The sequence below is a fragment of the Dipodomys spectabilis genome, unplaced genomic scaffold, assembly GCF_019054845.1.
Source record: "Dipodomys spectabilis isolate Male_0828 unplaced genomic scaffold, ASM1905484v1 ptg000145l, whole genome shotgun sequence".
NCBI lineage: Eukaryota > Metazoa > Chordata > Mammalia > Rodentia > Heteromyidae > Dipodomys > Dipodomys spectabilis.
The window spans coordinates 3695001-3712825 of NW_024870822.1; the positions used below are offsets into that span (position 1 = coordinate 3695001).

General features: G+C 39.0%; 1 protein-coding gene across 1 annotated transcript in view; it reads right to left on the reverse strand.

The window, feature by feature from the left end:
• The window catches only part of Trim44 (tripartite motif containing 44), a 97803-nt gene that overhangs the window by 31304 nt on the left and 48674 nt on the right, over window positions 1–17825 (reverse strand). Inside the window, exon 4 of the mRNA XM_042691345.1 lies at window positions 17614–17633. Within this exon, the coding sequence (XP_042547279.1) occupies window positions 17614–17633 (20 nt within the window). The remainder of the gene's footprint in view (window positions 1–17613; window positions 17634–17825) is intronic.

Here is a 17825-nt window from a genome sequence, read left to right on the forward strand (position 1 = left end):
ACAGGCTGACCTTGAACTCCTGATCTCTCAGTTTCAGTGTTCTGAATGCTGGGAGTAGAGCTATGTCCCACCATTGAAATCCTTATTAGGTTTTCTTACTGCCCGCCCCACTCCCCCACCCCCTGAATTGAAATTTGAACTCAGGGCCTCACATTTGCTCAGTTTGCTTACTTAGCTGGCACTCTAGAATTTGAGCCATACTCCTAGTCCAGATTCTTGCTATTATTTTGAGAGACTGGGTCCCTAGGGCTTTTCTGCACAGGCTGGCTTTGAATTCTGATCCTCTGGATCTCAGCTTCCTGAGTAGTAAGGATTATAGTATGAGCCACCAGCATCCAGTCTTGTTATTTTGTTCTCCTCTTTCAAGTAGAAATAAATTCCATCAGAGAAGGGATCCCATCTTTATCTCTGAACTTCTGTTTGATGATCTGAATAAAATAGCTCACAGGATCAGTATACAATTCAATGGGACAGTGGTGGCAGAGTTAAGTTAGTTCGTTTCTCTCTGTTTGTCCTTTAAAACAAGAAAAGAAAACAATCTGGGAGCCCCAGAAAAGTGGTCCCATGGTTTTTCCCATCCAGTAGTCTTCGTAACAATTGCAATGATCCTTCAAAGAAAATCTCAAGTTGTTGTGTCAGAGAGGAAGCCCATAGGCCAGTTTTGAAGTTCTTAGTACATTCTTGAAACACTGAGTATGACTCTACCTTACAAAAAACAGGAAATGAATTAAACAACTTGGGGGGGGGGGGGGTGGAGAGGAGTTGGGAGGGAGGGAAAAAAAAACAGAGAAAATGAGGGAGGGGATGGCACTGTTCAAAAAGAAATGCACTCATTGCCTGACTTATGTAACCTTAACCCTTTGTATATCACCTTTACAATATTTTTTTGAAGATAGACAATGAAGTTGGTGGATCAATTAAAAAAAAACAGTAGAGATCGAGTCCTTTCATCTCAATCTTGTATCAACTTATTTAAATGGTTAGTATTATTCTACAGAACCCCCTAAATCTATTATAAAGAACACTGGATGCTGATTCTACCACAACATAGTCTTCCTCTGGTCTCATTCACAGCCAAGGTTTTCAATGCCATAAATAAATAAATAAATCAGTGGTTCCTATTAACATCATCCATTACAACTATTTGTTTGAGCATATCTAGCACCTTTCATTAAATTCATTGTTAATTCACTTGTTCATTCAATAAGCACCAAGTAAGTGACAACCTTGCTGCCCTAGTGATAAAAGTCATAGACAGTGGGCAGTTATTAAAGTTTACACATTGTCATCTAGCCCTATGAGCATCTATCAGGTTCTTCAATCCTTACTTCATTCCATAAATACTGGAACTATCTCCATTTTACAGTTAGGCTGCCTATTTAACTGCCGAATCTCAGTCTTTCGGTGGTCAAACCCCATGCTGTTAATGACTTTACTCTAACAAGTAGATTCTGATCATGCACTAGGTACCTACTGGGTGCTAGTACTTTTAAAATTAAAAAGAAACAAGGCTAGACTGACTTTCCTCAGAGGTGAGAGCATCATCTTACTGTTTGCATTCCCAGCCTCTAAAACAATGCCATCAGTGTTTGCTGAATTGAGTGTAGCTTCCATTTTCAAAGTCATGAAAGACCTAAAATAATAATAACAACAATATTATAATAACATAATGAACATAAATACAAAATAAGGATATAAAAAAGGACCAATAGACAAAAGTGCAAGGGGTACAAAAGGTATGAATGTATAAGAGATGAATTCCATCTAGTGACTCCAAGTTCAGCTTTTCTCATATACCCCAGCCTGTAAAACAAATGAGAAATAGGAAGGAGCCACATGTTAGGTGAGGTCACAGTATTTGTTATCTTTGGAGTACTAGGCATGCTGGGATGGGTTCTGGATGTGGGCAATCAGGGGCACTCTGTTATCTGACATTACGAAAACCCAAACTAGACCGCATACATTAGACAGCCTCTCCAGGGTAGCAAAGCAGAATATTATGCAATTTTGCCTCTTTTCCAATTTCCTTTTCTGCCATGTCCTTAACTTGTGGGATTTCCCTTCCCATTTCCATTTCTTATTGTGGCTGACTAGGGCCACCTTACTCAAGAGCAGCTAATTACCAAACAAACGAGCTGGCTGAGCTTTCTCCTAAGACAGGGGTAAGGTGATAGTAAATCTTGCATTGGAAAACTCCTGAGGAGCCGAACAAATAGTGGAGAAGCTGAAGAGAAGAAATACAACAAACAGAAAAGGCTACTCTGTAAGGAGAAGAGTAAAGTATGAAAAAGAAAGAAGCAAAAGAAAAAAAAAAGAAAAGAAAGAACTGAGAGAGAAATCTTTGCTTCTAACCAATTCTCACAATATCCACCAAACACAGACATACTTTGCCTGGATCCTGTAAAATGAACCATTGTAGTAGGAAGACCCCTACTCAGGCAGGCAAGCCCACCTAGTCGCCCGAAGTGACAGAGCCCACTGCAACAAAGTTGTTAATAAAGAAGCAACTTTATTGAGACGGTTCCTACACTGACCAGTCAGAGCCACAGCACAGGCTTGGGAGCTGATACTGTGACCCTGAGTGGCCCATGTACTTTGGATTCTAAAGGCAAAATCCACGAGGTCAAGCCTGGTCATGCAGGTGACCAATGAGATTGTCACACACACAAAAGATTGCACAGTCATGCCAGACCACACGCAGGTGGCCAATGAGGTTACAGTTTGTCACATATTGGCTGTTTAAACCAGCCTATCACATTTGGTTTAAATGACTCACAAATTCAGCAGGTAAGGCGGAACTTCTGGTAAGCCCATGCAAAAGGAGTTGTTTAGTGGAGTTTATAGGAAGCATGTGAGAAAGCTTGTGATATTGACAGTTTGAACCAGATTACAACCTCTCTGTTGGACTGACCTCTATTGGTCAGTCCTTAACTGCACAATCAAGGTGGGTTAAGTTGTTAAGGGGAGGGGGACCTAGGGCATTCTTTCCATTCTAGTAACTGGGCTGGTTGGAGCCAAGGTCTAGTTAACCTTGTTTAAAGGTTTTTTGTTTTTGTTTTTTTCCCCTAAAATCCCTAAAACAAAGGCAAAGCCTAGAAAGAAGCTGTACCAGCTCGTCTCTCCTCTCAGGGCCTACTTCACCATGTGCTTTCCATACTCACTCTACCTTGCTGTTATCTGCACAGTTTGGTCAGAATTCTTTGTGTTACCATTAAACAGCTACTGACTGACACAATCCCAGTTTGTGATATACATGTGATACCTCCCAGATGTAAGAGGCACTACCATGAAACAAAAAGGATAAACCAACTTTAAACATCCTCACTTAAAGCCATGTGCCCTTGGCTTACATCTGTACTCCTAGCTACTTAGAAACTGTGTCAGGGGGATCTCAGTACAAGGCCAGCTGGGTGCAGTAGTGTGTACCTGCCATCCAAAGTTACATAGGAGGCCAAGATTGGGAGGATTATGGTGCCAGAAAAGCCTAGGCAGAAAAGTCCATGAGATTTTCTCTCTCCAGAAAGGAAGCTCAGTTTAGTACCACAGGGATATGATCCCAGCAATGATGGAAAGCCTAAAAGTGGGCAGATCAGGAGTACATCCAAGTGGAATGACATCAAATTCTTAAAAAAAAAAAAAGTGAGTGAAAAACAGAGCTGGACTCATGGTTCAGCAGTATTGTGCAAGGTTAGCAGGCTTGAGGTCAAACCCTCGGTAATATCCCCCAAATTACACACACACATACACACACTTAAAATTCAAAATATGTGTTTAGGATTGTTTTGTACTACTTAATAATGTTTCCTGTTGCTTCAATAATTTATCAAATATTTGAAGGGCTTCTCTATGCTAGATGATGTGTTATCATGGCTCTATTGTTATGAAACAAAAAGGAATTGTAGTGCTTAAATGAAAAGAATATTTAAAATACTAACATTTTTAGATGGAATTATGGACAATCAAGGTTTTTTAAAATGCAGATTAAAAAAAATACTCTATCAGTCCTTTGGAGGCCTCCATCCCCTTATACTTTCAACTGTGGTAGAAATAAATGACAGCAGTAACAGTAGAGATATATGTAGAAGATCTAGAAGCAAAATACAATGAGAAGGACTTTAATCCTATGGAGATCTGACCTCTTTTATATCTTGTGTGTGTGCTAGTACTGGGGCTTAAATTCAGGGCTGGGTGCTGTTCTTGAGCTTTTTTGCTCAAGGCTAGTACTCTACCACTTGAGCCACAGTGCCACTTCTAGCTTTTTTGGTGGTTCAATGGATAAGAGTCTCAGGGACTTTCCTACCCAGTCTGACTTTAATTCAAATCTGAACCTCCTGATTACAGGCATGAATCACAGTACCTAGTCTTCTTGTCTTTCTTATATCCTCTTTCTAGAAGGCAAATCAGTAGTAATACATCCAACATGTAGTGGAGAATAAGCAATAGCCACTATTGTATCTTTTGCAACACTGCTTCTACAAGATATTTGGGCTTAAAAGGTTAAAAGTGTCAAAAAGTTTGGGAATTTTTTTGTTAAAAAAGTTGGTTGTAGGGCTTGTACTCGGGGCCTAGGTGTTGACTCTGAGCTCTTTTTGCTCAATGCTAGCACTCTACCACTTGAACCACAGTGCCACTTCCCGTTTTCTAGTGATTGAGTCTCACACTTTCCTGTCCAGGTTGGGTTTGAACCATGATCCTCAGATCTCAATCTCCTGAGTACCTAGAATTATAGGAGTAAGCCACCAGCACCAGGCAAGTTTGGGAATTTTAATTTAAACAAAGTAAACTGATTCATTACTACAGGGTTGCTCAAATTTTTAATTATGCTATAGTACCTGTAGAATTCAAAGAGGCTGGTAAGTAAGCAACCTTTGCCAGATTAATATGAACATGGAACTCCAGTTTAGAAGAGTACATTAAAAATCCAATCCATGTTCAGGCTAATACACTTGGAAGCCTTGAACTGGGAGATTTCCATCTATAGATGCATGTGATAGATAGATAGACAGATAGACAGACAGACAGACAGATAGATAGATAGACAGATAAGACAGATAGATATGCATGTGATATATATTTTGTATAATATACATTATATATAAAATCTTTTTAGAAGCTACTGATTCTTCAAGCTTGCAGGAAGCCGAGGATATACAGAACATTGTATACCAATGAAATGTGGAGAAGACCATTTGTGATGTGGTTAGGAACCCAATCACTATAAGGATTATATCTAGTTTTGCTTTCTACTCCAACTCCAATATATAGTACTGCCTGGCATAGAGTGCACACCTGATAAAACTGTTAAATACATAAAGGACTGAAGGTGACAGAAGGCTCCTAGAGATTTTAAAATGAGTGGTCAGTTTTTCTGGCTTCGATTATTACAATTTCCATACCTAGACTTTCAGACAGTTGCTTAATTTATTTTCTTAGAACAAAAGACTGAGAATTATTCTAACAGTCTTTTGTATCATGACCCTGATCTAATCTAATAAGAGAAAGGTTACAGTTTTTCTATTGATGAAAAGCACATTAATGTCATCTCCTTGAAATAATACCATCTCTATTATGCGGGCAAAATTATATTTTTCCAGAGTAATTATTATGTCAAACTCCCAAATTTTGATACTATTTCACTTGCACATTAGCTTATTAGTTTGTCAAACCTCTGGAAAACCATGGGTAAGCTCAAAGAGTATTCAGCAATGATTTTCAATCTACCCTGTTTTCGATCTATATCGATCTTTTTATTCTATTCTCTGCAATTTTTCCTCCCAGTCAGAAGGACTGAGTTTTAATTTCCTGTAATAGATCTTAAAATAAGGACTAACAGGTTTCTTAAAAACGTTTTTAATTTGAAGACTAGTTGCATTATTAAACCCCTGAGATTCTGAATAAAGCCCTTTGAATTTTTATTTTTTAGAGCTGTATTCCCAATAGGTGTTTCAGAAATACTACTGAATTGTTTCTCTTCCCACTAAAACACTAGTGTTTTAAAATAAAACCTTTCTTCTATCTTCTCACCTTTTTGCTGCTTGCACACACATGCGCACACACACATACATGTACACACACAGTAAGTCACCTTGGAAGTTTGGTTAAAACAGATCTTTAGAGAAGTTTGGACCACCTGACTTGTACAATGTCACCAAATCATCTTGTCTTCCAACTCTTAACCCAGCCTGAGCCACAGAAACAACTAGGAAAAAACATGACTCATATCTACCTATTCCCCTGACCAGGACTCGGATACAGGACTAATCTATGAACTTAACAGATTTCCAAAGCACTAAAGAACACTCTCCAATATTTTTCATTTAATGATTTTTATTTTGTGACCTACAACTAAAATACTCTTTTAGAAAAAAATATTTTATTTTGTAGTATGAATTATTTATATCCATCTCAATTTCCTTTTGCAGTAGTATATGCTCTACTTTATAAATCAACTCAATAGGATAACAGGATTCAGTAATAACTTACAGCCATGGGACTATGGTCAAAGTACTGGCAATCTCTGGTTTTGTTAAGGGAATAATAGTTCTTCTAGGTTATTGCAAAGACTAAGACTCATCATGTGAGTGTGTGGCTACTTACATTAATGCAATCTCTGAAGGACTGATAGACTAACAGCCACGCTCATTAAGTATTTCAGTAAGTTTTTTACCTCTACAAGTCTTCATTTTATTTTCTTTTTTCTTTTTTTTGGTCCGGTCGTGGGGCCTGAACTCTGGGCCTGGGCACTGTCCCTCAGCTCTTCAGCTCAAGGCTAGTGTTCTACCACTTGAGCCACAGCACCACTTCTGGCTTTTTTCTTTTTGCTTATGTGGTGCTGAGGAATCCAACCCAGGGCCTCAGGCATGCAAGACAAACACTCTACCACTGAGCCACCTTCCCAGCCCCTTCATTTTATTTTCTAACAAGTAATTTTAATCTTGTTAGTAGAAACTAACAAGAAGCATGCTTTCTGTGTCCTATTTTATCCCAAGCACATTTTTTTTTCTCAAGAGTTGAGGTAGTTGTTCTGGCTAGGTGTGTCACTTTGGGTTATCTTTTATCTGGCCCTTGCATTTCTTTTTACAGCCTATGTTACATTCTTCTTTAGGAATATGGTTCCTTGAAGACTTGACTGACTGGGAGAATCTGACCCTTCACTTTAGTTTTATCAAAAATTCCTTACCAGAGTAGATGGGCTTGAATGCTAAGGGCATGCTAGGCTGGAGCATCTGTGCCTGGCCTTTCCATCTATGCGGCCTGGCAGTAATTGCGAAGTTTTCCCTTCTGCAACAATTATTCCCCCATCTCTCTTCCCATCACCATCCCACCCTCACCCCCCCAGCTAATTATCAGTTCTGGAATTAAAACTGCTTGCTTCTCCTGCTGTTGCCATAGCAACAGTTGGCCTGCACCTGCCACTGGGTGAACAGTGGCTCTTTCAGAAGAGGCAATGGCAGTTGCTGGCTTTACAAAAGCCAGGGAGTAAACTAATGTTTACCTGTCTAGGGAGAGAAGTTCCTGTTTATTCTACCTCAGGCATTTTCCTGGCAAGCCCTATCTCAACTTTCTTTTTAAATTGCTTGTTGGTATTCAACTAAGAAAAAAAAACCTGATAAAAATTGCTAAATCTCTTTTAGCTTGTCACAATCCTATATATCAGTTTTACTTATTCCCATCCAACAAGTTAGAAGGTATAAATCTTCCATCTCCTGACAAGCAGTATTGTATAATGGTTGAAAGCATAGAACTTTAAACTTGATGGATCTGGATTTAAATCCTAGTTGTGTAGTTTCCTAACTGTATGTTTGTGGCTTAATTACTTAACATCTCATAGTGTTATCTTCATCACACAGAAAATAGGGACCAGAATAACTATGTCACGGGATTGTTTTTAAACATAAAGTCTGAGACTATATATTAATATAGAGACATATATAAAGGTTCCACTTAACGTTCCATATATGGGTAGGTCAGATATTGCTGGTTACCTACCAATTCTGGACAGCCCTGAAGTCAGAGAAAAGTTGGCTTCTTGGTCAGTTATTTTTGAGGTTGTTGACCATTGAGCTTAAACTTAGTGGGAACTGTCCCTGAGCTGTTTTTCTTAAAGCTAGCACTCTACCACTTTGAGCCACAACTCCACTTCTAGTTTTCTGGTGGTTAACTGGAGATAAGAATCGCATGGACATGCCGGATGCTGGTGGCTCACGCCTGTAATCCTAGCTACTCAGGAGGCTGAGATCTGAGGATCGCGGTTCAAAGCCAGCCCGGGCAGGAGAGACCATGAGACTCCTATCTCAAATAAACCACCAGAAAACCGGAAGTGGAGCTGTAGCTCAAGTGGTAGAGCGCTCGCCTTGAGCTGAAGAGCTGAGGGACAGTGCCCAGGCCCAGAGTTCAAGCCCCACGACCGACCAAAAAAAAAAAAGAATCGCATGGACATTCCTACCCCGTGAACTGTCATCCTCTGAGGTCTCTGTCTCCTGAGTAGCTAGGATTACAGATGTGGCCACCTTTCTTGATCAGTTTTAATCACTGTCTTAAGTGACAGTACTTTGGGTAGAATAAAATGGCACACTGTCCCCACAACATTTATACCAAGATGCATCTATTCGGCAGAAGCAAAGAAATACTGAAAATTGCTTCTTCTCCGTCAGCTCCTCCCTCCCTGTACTGTTTTTCTCATGCTCCATCTCACTTTTCCTTTAAATAGAATTGATGGAACCAGCATGTAAGGAGACATGTACTCAGTAAGGAAACAAAATGCTTGGTGTTTTACAGCCACGTAGTAACTTACAATGAACAAATGGCAGTAGAGATAAGGAACAGGAAGTGTGTGGCATTTATAAAAGAAAGTGGTTTTCTTCCCTGAGCCCCTGCTATGGATAAGAAAGCATTTCTTTCATTAACTGCACCACTCTTGCTTAGGTTGTAGATACAAACAAGCATATTTTGATCCATGGTAAAAATCTTATCACAGAGGATACTCCAGTGTTATCTCCTATCTACCTTTTCCAAAGTTCTTAAGTCAACTCCCTATAGTCCTAATTTTAAGGAAAATTGTACTTCAAATCACCTTGAAAAAAAACCCAATAAACTCACTGAAACAAACACAACATTCCACTACCAGCACATACTGTAGGTTTCTGGAAAAGAAAAGTGAATGCAGTTCAGTCACATAGTTTTTCAAAAAGATGAAGAATCCTTAGAGGTTATTAGGAAAATTATTAACCCCTTCTCTGACTTTCATTGGACAGAAAAGCAAGATACCTGAGACCAGCAAATTTCTCCTAACCCCTGCTTTCACTGTATTTGATATTGGTATAATTTGTGGAGGGGAAGGGAAAAAACAAATCATTTAAATAGGGATACAGGTGGACCCATTACAGCAATGAGATGTACAAGTCATTATGTCAAAAAACGAACTTTACAACTTTGGAATGCTTGATTAGAAATGTACTCATTATCTTGCCCATGTAATTGTAACCCCTCTATACGGTATTTTCACAATAAAAAATAAGTAAAATGAAAAAAGTACAAAGAACAATAATTGGGCTGGGAATGTGGCTTAGTGGTAGAGTGTTGCCAAGCATGCATGAAGCCCTGGGTTCGATTCCTCAATACCACATAAACAGAAAAAGCTGGAAATGGCTCTGTGGCTCAAGTGGTAGAGTGCTAGCCTTGAACAAAAGAAGCTCAGAGACAGTGCCCAGACCCTTAGTTCAAGCCTAGGACTAGCAAAAACCAGACAAATAAAAAACACAATTTTTCTGTGGCTGCCCACAGGTGAACAGAAGAATATAACCAAGGATATCTAATTTTGTTGTGCTTTTTCTCTTTTAGTTATTTTTGATTGACTAAACATTTGTAATATGAGGATGTTTCATTGTGATATTTCCACACATTTATAAAAGGCACTCTGAACAACTATAATTATTCTTAAAACATAGATTGGAGGTTTTGAATTCCTAAAATCTATTTTGCTTAATTGCAGTCCAAAATGGCTATGAAAGGCAAGCACGAAAGAAGAGATTTAGTCTATGGAAGACTCCTTAGCATCACAATCATGGACTCACATGCAATCTTTCACTTCAATTTAATTGAATAGTTGTTTTTTTTTTTTTTTTTCTTTGCCAATCCTGGGGCTTACACTCAGGGCCTGGGCACAGTCCCTGGGCTTCTTTTGTTCGAGGATAGCACTCTACCACTTGAGCCACAGTGCCACTTCTGGCTTTTTCTGTTTATGTGATACTGAGGAATCCAACTCTGGGCTTCATACATGCTAGGCAAGCACTCTACCACGAAGCCACATTCCCAGCCCCAACTCTAGTTTTTAAATAAAACATCTACACCCTCTATTTAGGGTATATTAGTGCTTGCTTTAACTTTGTTCCATTATTTTACTTTGTTCCAAATTTACAAAGAAATAGGTAACTACTTCCCAAACTTGATTTTAAAGCAGAGGAAAGTAGGAACTGTCAAAACAGGGATAGAAAGAGAATATAATCAAATGAACAATTTCTTTTTGCAACTGCTTTATCCCAGTTATTTTTCCATCTAAAACAACAAATAGAAAAAAGGATAATACTTTTAATGTTTCACAGCATAGTTGTACTTGATGTACAATAATGTGTCAAATTTGATGGGGAAACTGAGGCATTAAAAAACCAATCTATCTATAGCACATCATAACTAAAGGGAAAAAAACCTAAGATTCAGAAGTCTCTTCAATTCTTCGGGCAATGCTGTAGTCAAGGTAAAGTACCTCCGAATGGCATCCCAGATCCAATCCATCTTTCATTCTTTATCTCTTGCAGCTGAGACATAGTTATTCATTAGTTCTACACAGCACAAGCATTTTCACTCCTTTGAGCCTTTATACTTATTGATGACTCTGCTTAGATTGACTTTCTATCCTTTCTATCTTAAAATACCTAGCCAACCCATCTGCTAAGTTCCAGAAAAAATGCTGTATTTTTTCTGATTCCTTTTTCTGAGTTAGTTGTCCCAGCCAGTGAGTAGGTTAAAACTTTGTACTCTGGAGTCAGACTGAGTTTAGATGCTGATTTTACCATTTTTTTAAAACCTATGTTGACCTCATGCATATATAATCAGTCTCTCTGCAGATCAGGTAATTTCATCTCAAATAATAAAAATAACATGTAAACTACTTATTATGACTATTTTAATAAATTATCTATGTAAATACTTAAAATAGTTCCTCAGTTGGTATTTCACAAATTATGCTTAAGCAAATCTGAATTAAAATAGTTCATTTAGCTCTCCCCTTCAAACTAGCTTCGAAATATTGACTGACTGATAGTGCTGGAGCTTGAATGGCCTCACAGCTGCTAAGCCTGTTTTCTTGACTGGTGCTCTACCACTTGAACTACTCCTCCACTTAGGCTTCTTGCTGGTTATTTTAGAATGGAGTCTCATAAACTTTTCTGCATGAGCTGATCACAAACTGTGATTCCCTGGATCTCAGCCTCCTGAGTATCTAGAATTACAGGCATGAGCCATAATACTCAGCTTAGCCTTTGAAATCTTTTAATGCAGGGACAAAAATCTTAATCATTCTCATATCTCTGGGGCCTAGCATAAGGCCTGGAACACATCAGGCACTCTTATGATGTTTGCTGAACAAATGAACGAAAGAACTCTGTAGTCTCTCCTTGTCTGAGAGCAAAAGGAATAGAGCTCCTGGTACCAAGTATTTTCCTGATAAGCTGAGGTCAAATACATAAACAACATAGGCCTGACAAGCAGAGCTACTACAGTGGATGGCAAACAAAAGCTGGTCAGAGTAGAACCACAGCACAAAAAGTGACAACAGGTTCCCTCCTACTGAGTCTTGTCTCCAGCACTATAAAGCGACAAAAAAGCAGGCAGATGTATGATAGAATATAGGCTACTCCTGGATAGCATTTCAATTGGAGGCAAATGCAGTATTATAAAAACCTCAGCTGAATTTTCCAGCTGTGAATGGATTCTCTGGTTAATAAGCCAACATGCACAAAATAAAGTCGTGACTCTTTCAGGCAGATTTCTGAAAATCAATTATTTTAGCAAAGAGGCTTATTTGTGATATAGACAGGCAAACAATGTATATAAAGCATAAAGCAGGGAATAAACAATCCACCTTAGTATGGAAAAGCAAAGTAGGCCCAGGCGCTATAACATGATGTCTACACCAAACAAAAACTTGTATGTTGGAATCCTACTCTGCATAAAAAGAGCCCAGATAGTTCTACTTCATGTCACAAGTACCGGATCTATTTTCTTAAGCTTCCAGACAGGCCTCCTGAAATCAAGATAATGCAACAACCAAACCATGAATTTACTATTAGAGGATAAAAGAAATCTAACTACATCACTGACAATCTATTTCTACTATCACTAGGAAGTGATAAATACCATCTAAAACAAATGATTATTTAGAAGGGGTAAAGAATACCTAATATGTAGGCACAGATAATAACAAACTGAAATTTTAAAAATATCTACCAAGTTACTTAATGTATATGTAGATGCCTTCCACTCCATATTTGATGTATAACATATTGATGCAATTCTATGTATGACTGTACTCTGAAAGGATTGCATATGGCATTCTCCCAAAGACTACATGCTAAATAAAGGCTTGGTCACCAGCTTCTGGTGCTTTGGAGAGGTTGTACAATCTTAGGAGTAGGTGTTGGTAGAGGAGATAAGTTATTCTGGGGATATTGGAACCATGTCCCCTCCCTCTCTTTGCTACCTAGCTACCGTGAGGTGAGCAGTTTCATCCATCATAGGCCCAGAGCAACAGGACCAAGTGACCCTGGACAGACATTTCTGAAACCACGAGCCAAAAAAATCTTTCCTCCTTTCATTGTCTGTCTCAGGTACTTTGTTGAGCAACAAAAGGTAACTAACAGAATCCCCCAAACTAGGTAAGAGGTGGAAACGGTGAAGGATGTGGCTAGTACCTACATGGAAATAAGAGTACCCAAAGGTTAAATAACTTACCCAAGGTCACGCAGTCAGCCACAAACACAACCAAAAATAAAAGTGAGTTGGGCTAACTCTGTTAGCTCCTTCTCCCTCGGAACATGCATCCTGTTTGATCACAGAATCAGCATGGGTCACATTCACACTGATCTCTGCTGGAGCTTTTTGCCTAAATAACAGCCAGCTTTGAAGATGAAAAATTCTACAGAAGTTCCAAATATGGCTGATACTATTAAAAAGCCATTTTCCTCTTAGTTTAAAAAGAAAATTACAGGAAACCTCAACAGCAAATCAAAATTTAATCCTGATTTTATTTCTTCTTCAAGCACAAGAACTTAAGTGTCTTTTTCTCTCTGATTTGCTCACAATTGCTTTCACACCAGCAGATCATATGCCACCCCCTCTCCTCAAATATATATTACTTCTCAGCAGGCTTCGGCAGGAGTAGAGAAGCAGCCAATCTGTGAGGGAGCGAACACAAGATCTCCCATAATAGCATAGTGAAGACAGAAAATTGCTGCCAAAAGTGTAAATTGCTTTTTTGCTGGGGGGGGGGGGGGGGGTGGGGAGGGGAAGGGGAAGAGAATATTTCTGGACTTCAAAGACACCTTCTTACAAGTTAATATCCATGCTCACTATATTAGGACTTTTGCTCCTCCACACCTTCGGAGAATCCCTGCCAGCTATGTGACTATGAACTATGGACTTGAGGAGTAAACTACCACACGGGTAGCATCAGGCAGCTGTGCCGTGGGGTCAAAGGAAAGGCTTGGTTGGCTGGTCCCCAGACAGGACTCCTTTTGCTACTGATGCTCAGAGGATGTTGTATGAGTTTGAAACAAAGAAATAATGACAGAAGCCAAGGAGAAGAACAGTAACTTGCAGGAAACAAACCACAGAAATTCAATCAAAGCAAGTAAGAACCCCATGTTAGAGGAAGCAGACCAAAGTGTGCTTTGAAGACTGTGTGTGTGAATCCTCTTGGCTTTTATACAGTGTCAGAGAGGAGTTGGCCTCTTGGAGAGAGTCCATGGTTGAGAGCATGATCCCTGCAACCAGACCAAATTCAAGCCATAGCTCTGCCTAGCCATGATAAATCCGTAGCAATTTAATCTAAGCATTTATTCCTTTGTTTAACAAGTGGGATACTTATTACATCACAGAACTTTGTATGAGGATGAGAATATATATAAAGCAATTTTCACAAAATAAACATTTAATACACAAGAGCTATGATCATTAGTATTAATTAGCAGAACTATACTCAAAACCTTAGGGTAAAGAACAGATATGACCAAAAGCACAGCAGCTGGCCATCTCCTATCTAACCAATTGGGAAGTCAATAAAGAGAGAAGGTAAGGAGCTTCTAGCTAGTAGAACACAAAGAGGATCTATTACAGATAAATACATTTCCACAGGCCAGGGACTTTCCTTTGTTTCTTCCACCGTCGATGGAATCTATTTCTCCTTTGACTTTTACATAGACAGTGGGGGGGGGGGGGCGGGGGGGCTGTGTGCAAAGAATGCTAGCAAAGAAGATAAAAGCTATTATTATCCAAGTAGAATTGGCACTAAAGAGTTTCCAGATTCATTTCTCATCCAGCCTCTGTACAGGGAGACCTGTATTTCCTTTCTGCCTCCCTTGCACATCAAACCCTCATTTAATCTGTCAGCAGTACAGAGCCTTTGGAACAAATTCTGTTTGGCTTGATGGAATGGTAAAGAATATATCATAAATGAGAACAATTTCAGATAAAAGACAATCTGCTCTGAGTGTTAATTGAAATAAATTGAGCCAAATAGTAGTTCCACACAAATAAGCTGAATAGAACCAACAAGTATGAATTTAAAGGTTAAAAAGAAAGTCTGTCTCCTCTTCCCTTTCTTCCAATGTACTCTTCAAGTGCTCATTGTACCAAAAGGGTTCTGTCAAGCTTCAGTCCAAGAGAATGCTGCTGACATCCATGGCATCCCGGCTTGCGGGAGACAGCTTGACATCTTAGTTGCTAGTAAAGAAACTCTATGCCTCACCACTGCCTTGTCAAAATGACATGAAGGTATCTGCAATTAAACTCTAAAGCCAGTTTCTCACACTGCATGGTATCTTTGAAGGGGAGGAGGTTAATTTCTTCATAAGGTCCTTGTATTCTAATCAGTGTGACTCTGGCATGCAGCCATAAAGACTAGATCGAAGTGTTCAGTCTAATCAGGCTCTCCTCAACACAGAAATACCACTGCTATCCTGTGGAATCTGCATATTATGGTTAGGATGTTTTCTGGAAACTCTCTTTCTGGAAACAAAGATTTAGAGCTAGGCTTAATCTGTATTCTAAGGAGCTATAGCAACTTTTGAGAATAGACAGATGAAGTGCCAAGGGGAATTCGATGTCTATACCAAGGACCTGTTAAGCCTGGCTTCCATCACTGCTAGCACAGTGTTATAGTTTGGAAGTGATCTGTCCACCCAAAGGTTCATGTGCTGAATACCTGGTATTAGAACCTGGATGGGGCCTCATGTAACGCAATTATATCATGAGAACAAAACCTTTAGAAGACATTAATTCAGGTTTTAGAGAACTGGTTCATTCCAAGACAGAGGGAGCCTGGCACCTGAATCTTGTACACATGATCAAGCCTTTGTGATCTCATCCAACATGAGGCCCTCATCCCAGCCAATCAGATATCAGGACTGTTAGCTAAATATTTTTTTCTTTATAAAGTACCTGTCCCCAGGTATTGTTATAAAATACAAAACAAACAAAGATACCTAGTCCCCAAGCTTTTAACCTGCCATTTCCTCTCTGTAGGTAGCCAAAATTTCTGAACTACCAAATTTCTTGGGTTAATTCCTGTTTATAATTCTCTCATGGCCTTCTTTGCCCTCAAAATAAACCTTAAATGCCTCAAGAAGGTTTTCAAGGCCCTGAATGGGCTCTACTTTCTTCTATTCTTCTTTTATGTGCAGCTTTTAACATTTTTTTTTCTTCTACCTACCCTGCTCCTCCTTTGACTGCCTGTCTTACTGTCCAGACCTTTGTTTATATATAAGCTTTTCTGCTAGGCCTCCAAGACTGCCTAGGGGAGTCCTTCTTCAAGCTGTCTGGACTTCCTTAATCACAGCACTTCCCCATAGGGTAAGTGCTCATTATGTGCTCCCCTTTCTCTCTAGACTTGGGATCCAAAAAGGTAATGCCATGTCTGCCTTTGTCACCATTATATGCCCAGCATGTACACAGTGCCAGACCCAAACCAGGGTCATACATATCTTCTAAATGGATAAGAGAAAGGAAAAGAAGAAAGACCAAAAAGCTTATTCCTGAGCACAGCTGGGACAGAACCAGAAGTGAGTCTCTGAAGTTCTATAGGTTTTTAAGCAAGGTGCCTGTGATTCTAGCTATAGCAGACAAAGAGCTAGAAAGGTTCTTACAGTATAGGGTTAAAGAGTGAGGAACACTGTTGTCAACAGCAAGAAGCAGCAGGATGTAGATACAAAATAATGCATATTACTTCTAAAAAAGAGGCTCAAGCTGTAAGGAGGAAAAAAGAACTGTATCTATTGATTTGAAATAAAACCAAAGAAGAGTCAAGCCCCAGTTCAGCAAGGAAACATGGAACAGTTCATTTAGTATCTTTGCTTGAGGAATTCAAACTAGATCAGTAATTTACAAACTGAATTTTGAGGAATCCTACACTTTGCAGAAGCCTTTCAGGGTCTACTGGGATGAAGTAAGAAGGTTCAACAATAGATTTAACCCTCAATCTAAATAGAGAGAGGAAAAAAAAGTTTTCTATATATTGAAGTTCTACTTAGTTTGGGGGAAAAAAGGCACTTCTACCAAAAATAAAGTTCGAATACCAGTAGCCTGAATGATCTTTCTGATACCTCCCAGTGTTGAGTACATAAGCCCATACGACATATGAAGTCCATGTAGACATTTTATTCAGCATAAGCGCCCCTTGATTGTGGTGATGGCTCAGCTGCAATATATCCTAGAATCTGTTCTCAATGGCTGAGCAGAATGACTGGAAAGCTACGCAATCCAAAGTCCAGATTCACTATATGAGAGAGGCAAAAATTAAATAAATGTACTTTAAATTTTCATCCAAATGCTAATACTGAGAAGCACAAAGACTTTATCCCCCTTTCTAAACAAGGCTTGGCATATCTATGACCTAGAATTCATTGACTAGTATCTTATGTCAGACACAAAGATGTTATAATAGGTCAGAAATAAAGACTATTTGATTAAGAACATGTTAAAAAAAACAATTTCAATAAAGAATAGTTTATTTACTGGGTGTACCAGATAACCTAATTACCATTTAAATGTAGTGCCTGCTCTTCTTAGCAAGGTATTCTAAATGTGATATAGAATAAAGCAGTCACTGTCATTATGTACTTTTCAAGTCTACTTTTATCTGAAGGTTACAGGCAGGAAATGACATAGATGAGGAGGGAGGGAGGAGTCTTATAAAATAAGAACTTCAAAGCCCTGGCTTAAGCTGGAGATCCCTTTTCTGTGCTGTTTCTTCACTGCCCATATTTCATGGGGCATTAAAAGCCATAAACAACACTCTACTTCAATTCTGAGATCAGACAAGCAGCAACAGTTTGATCTTACCTGGGTCCTTCCTCGTCACCCTGAAAGACAACAGAAAAACAGTATTAGAAACCATCAGCAGAAATCAATTTAAGCATCTTTCTTTTCACTCTCAACCATAAAGCAGAGACTGCTTTGTTTATGGCCAAAAAGGTATGTCTAATAGGTAAGAGATGGACTAGTATAATCCTATATTCAAACTGCCCAGCAGAGATAAACTGATCATTTTACCC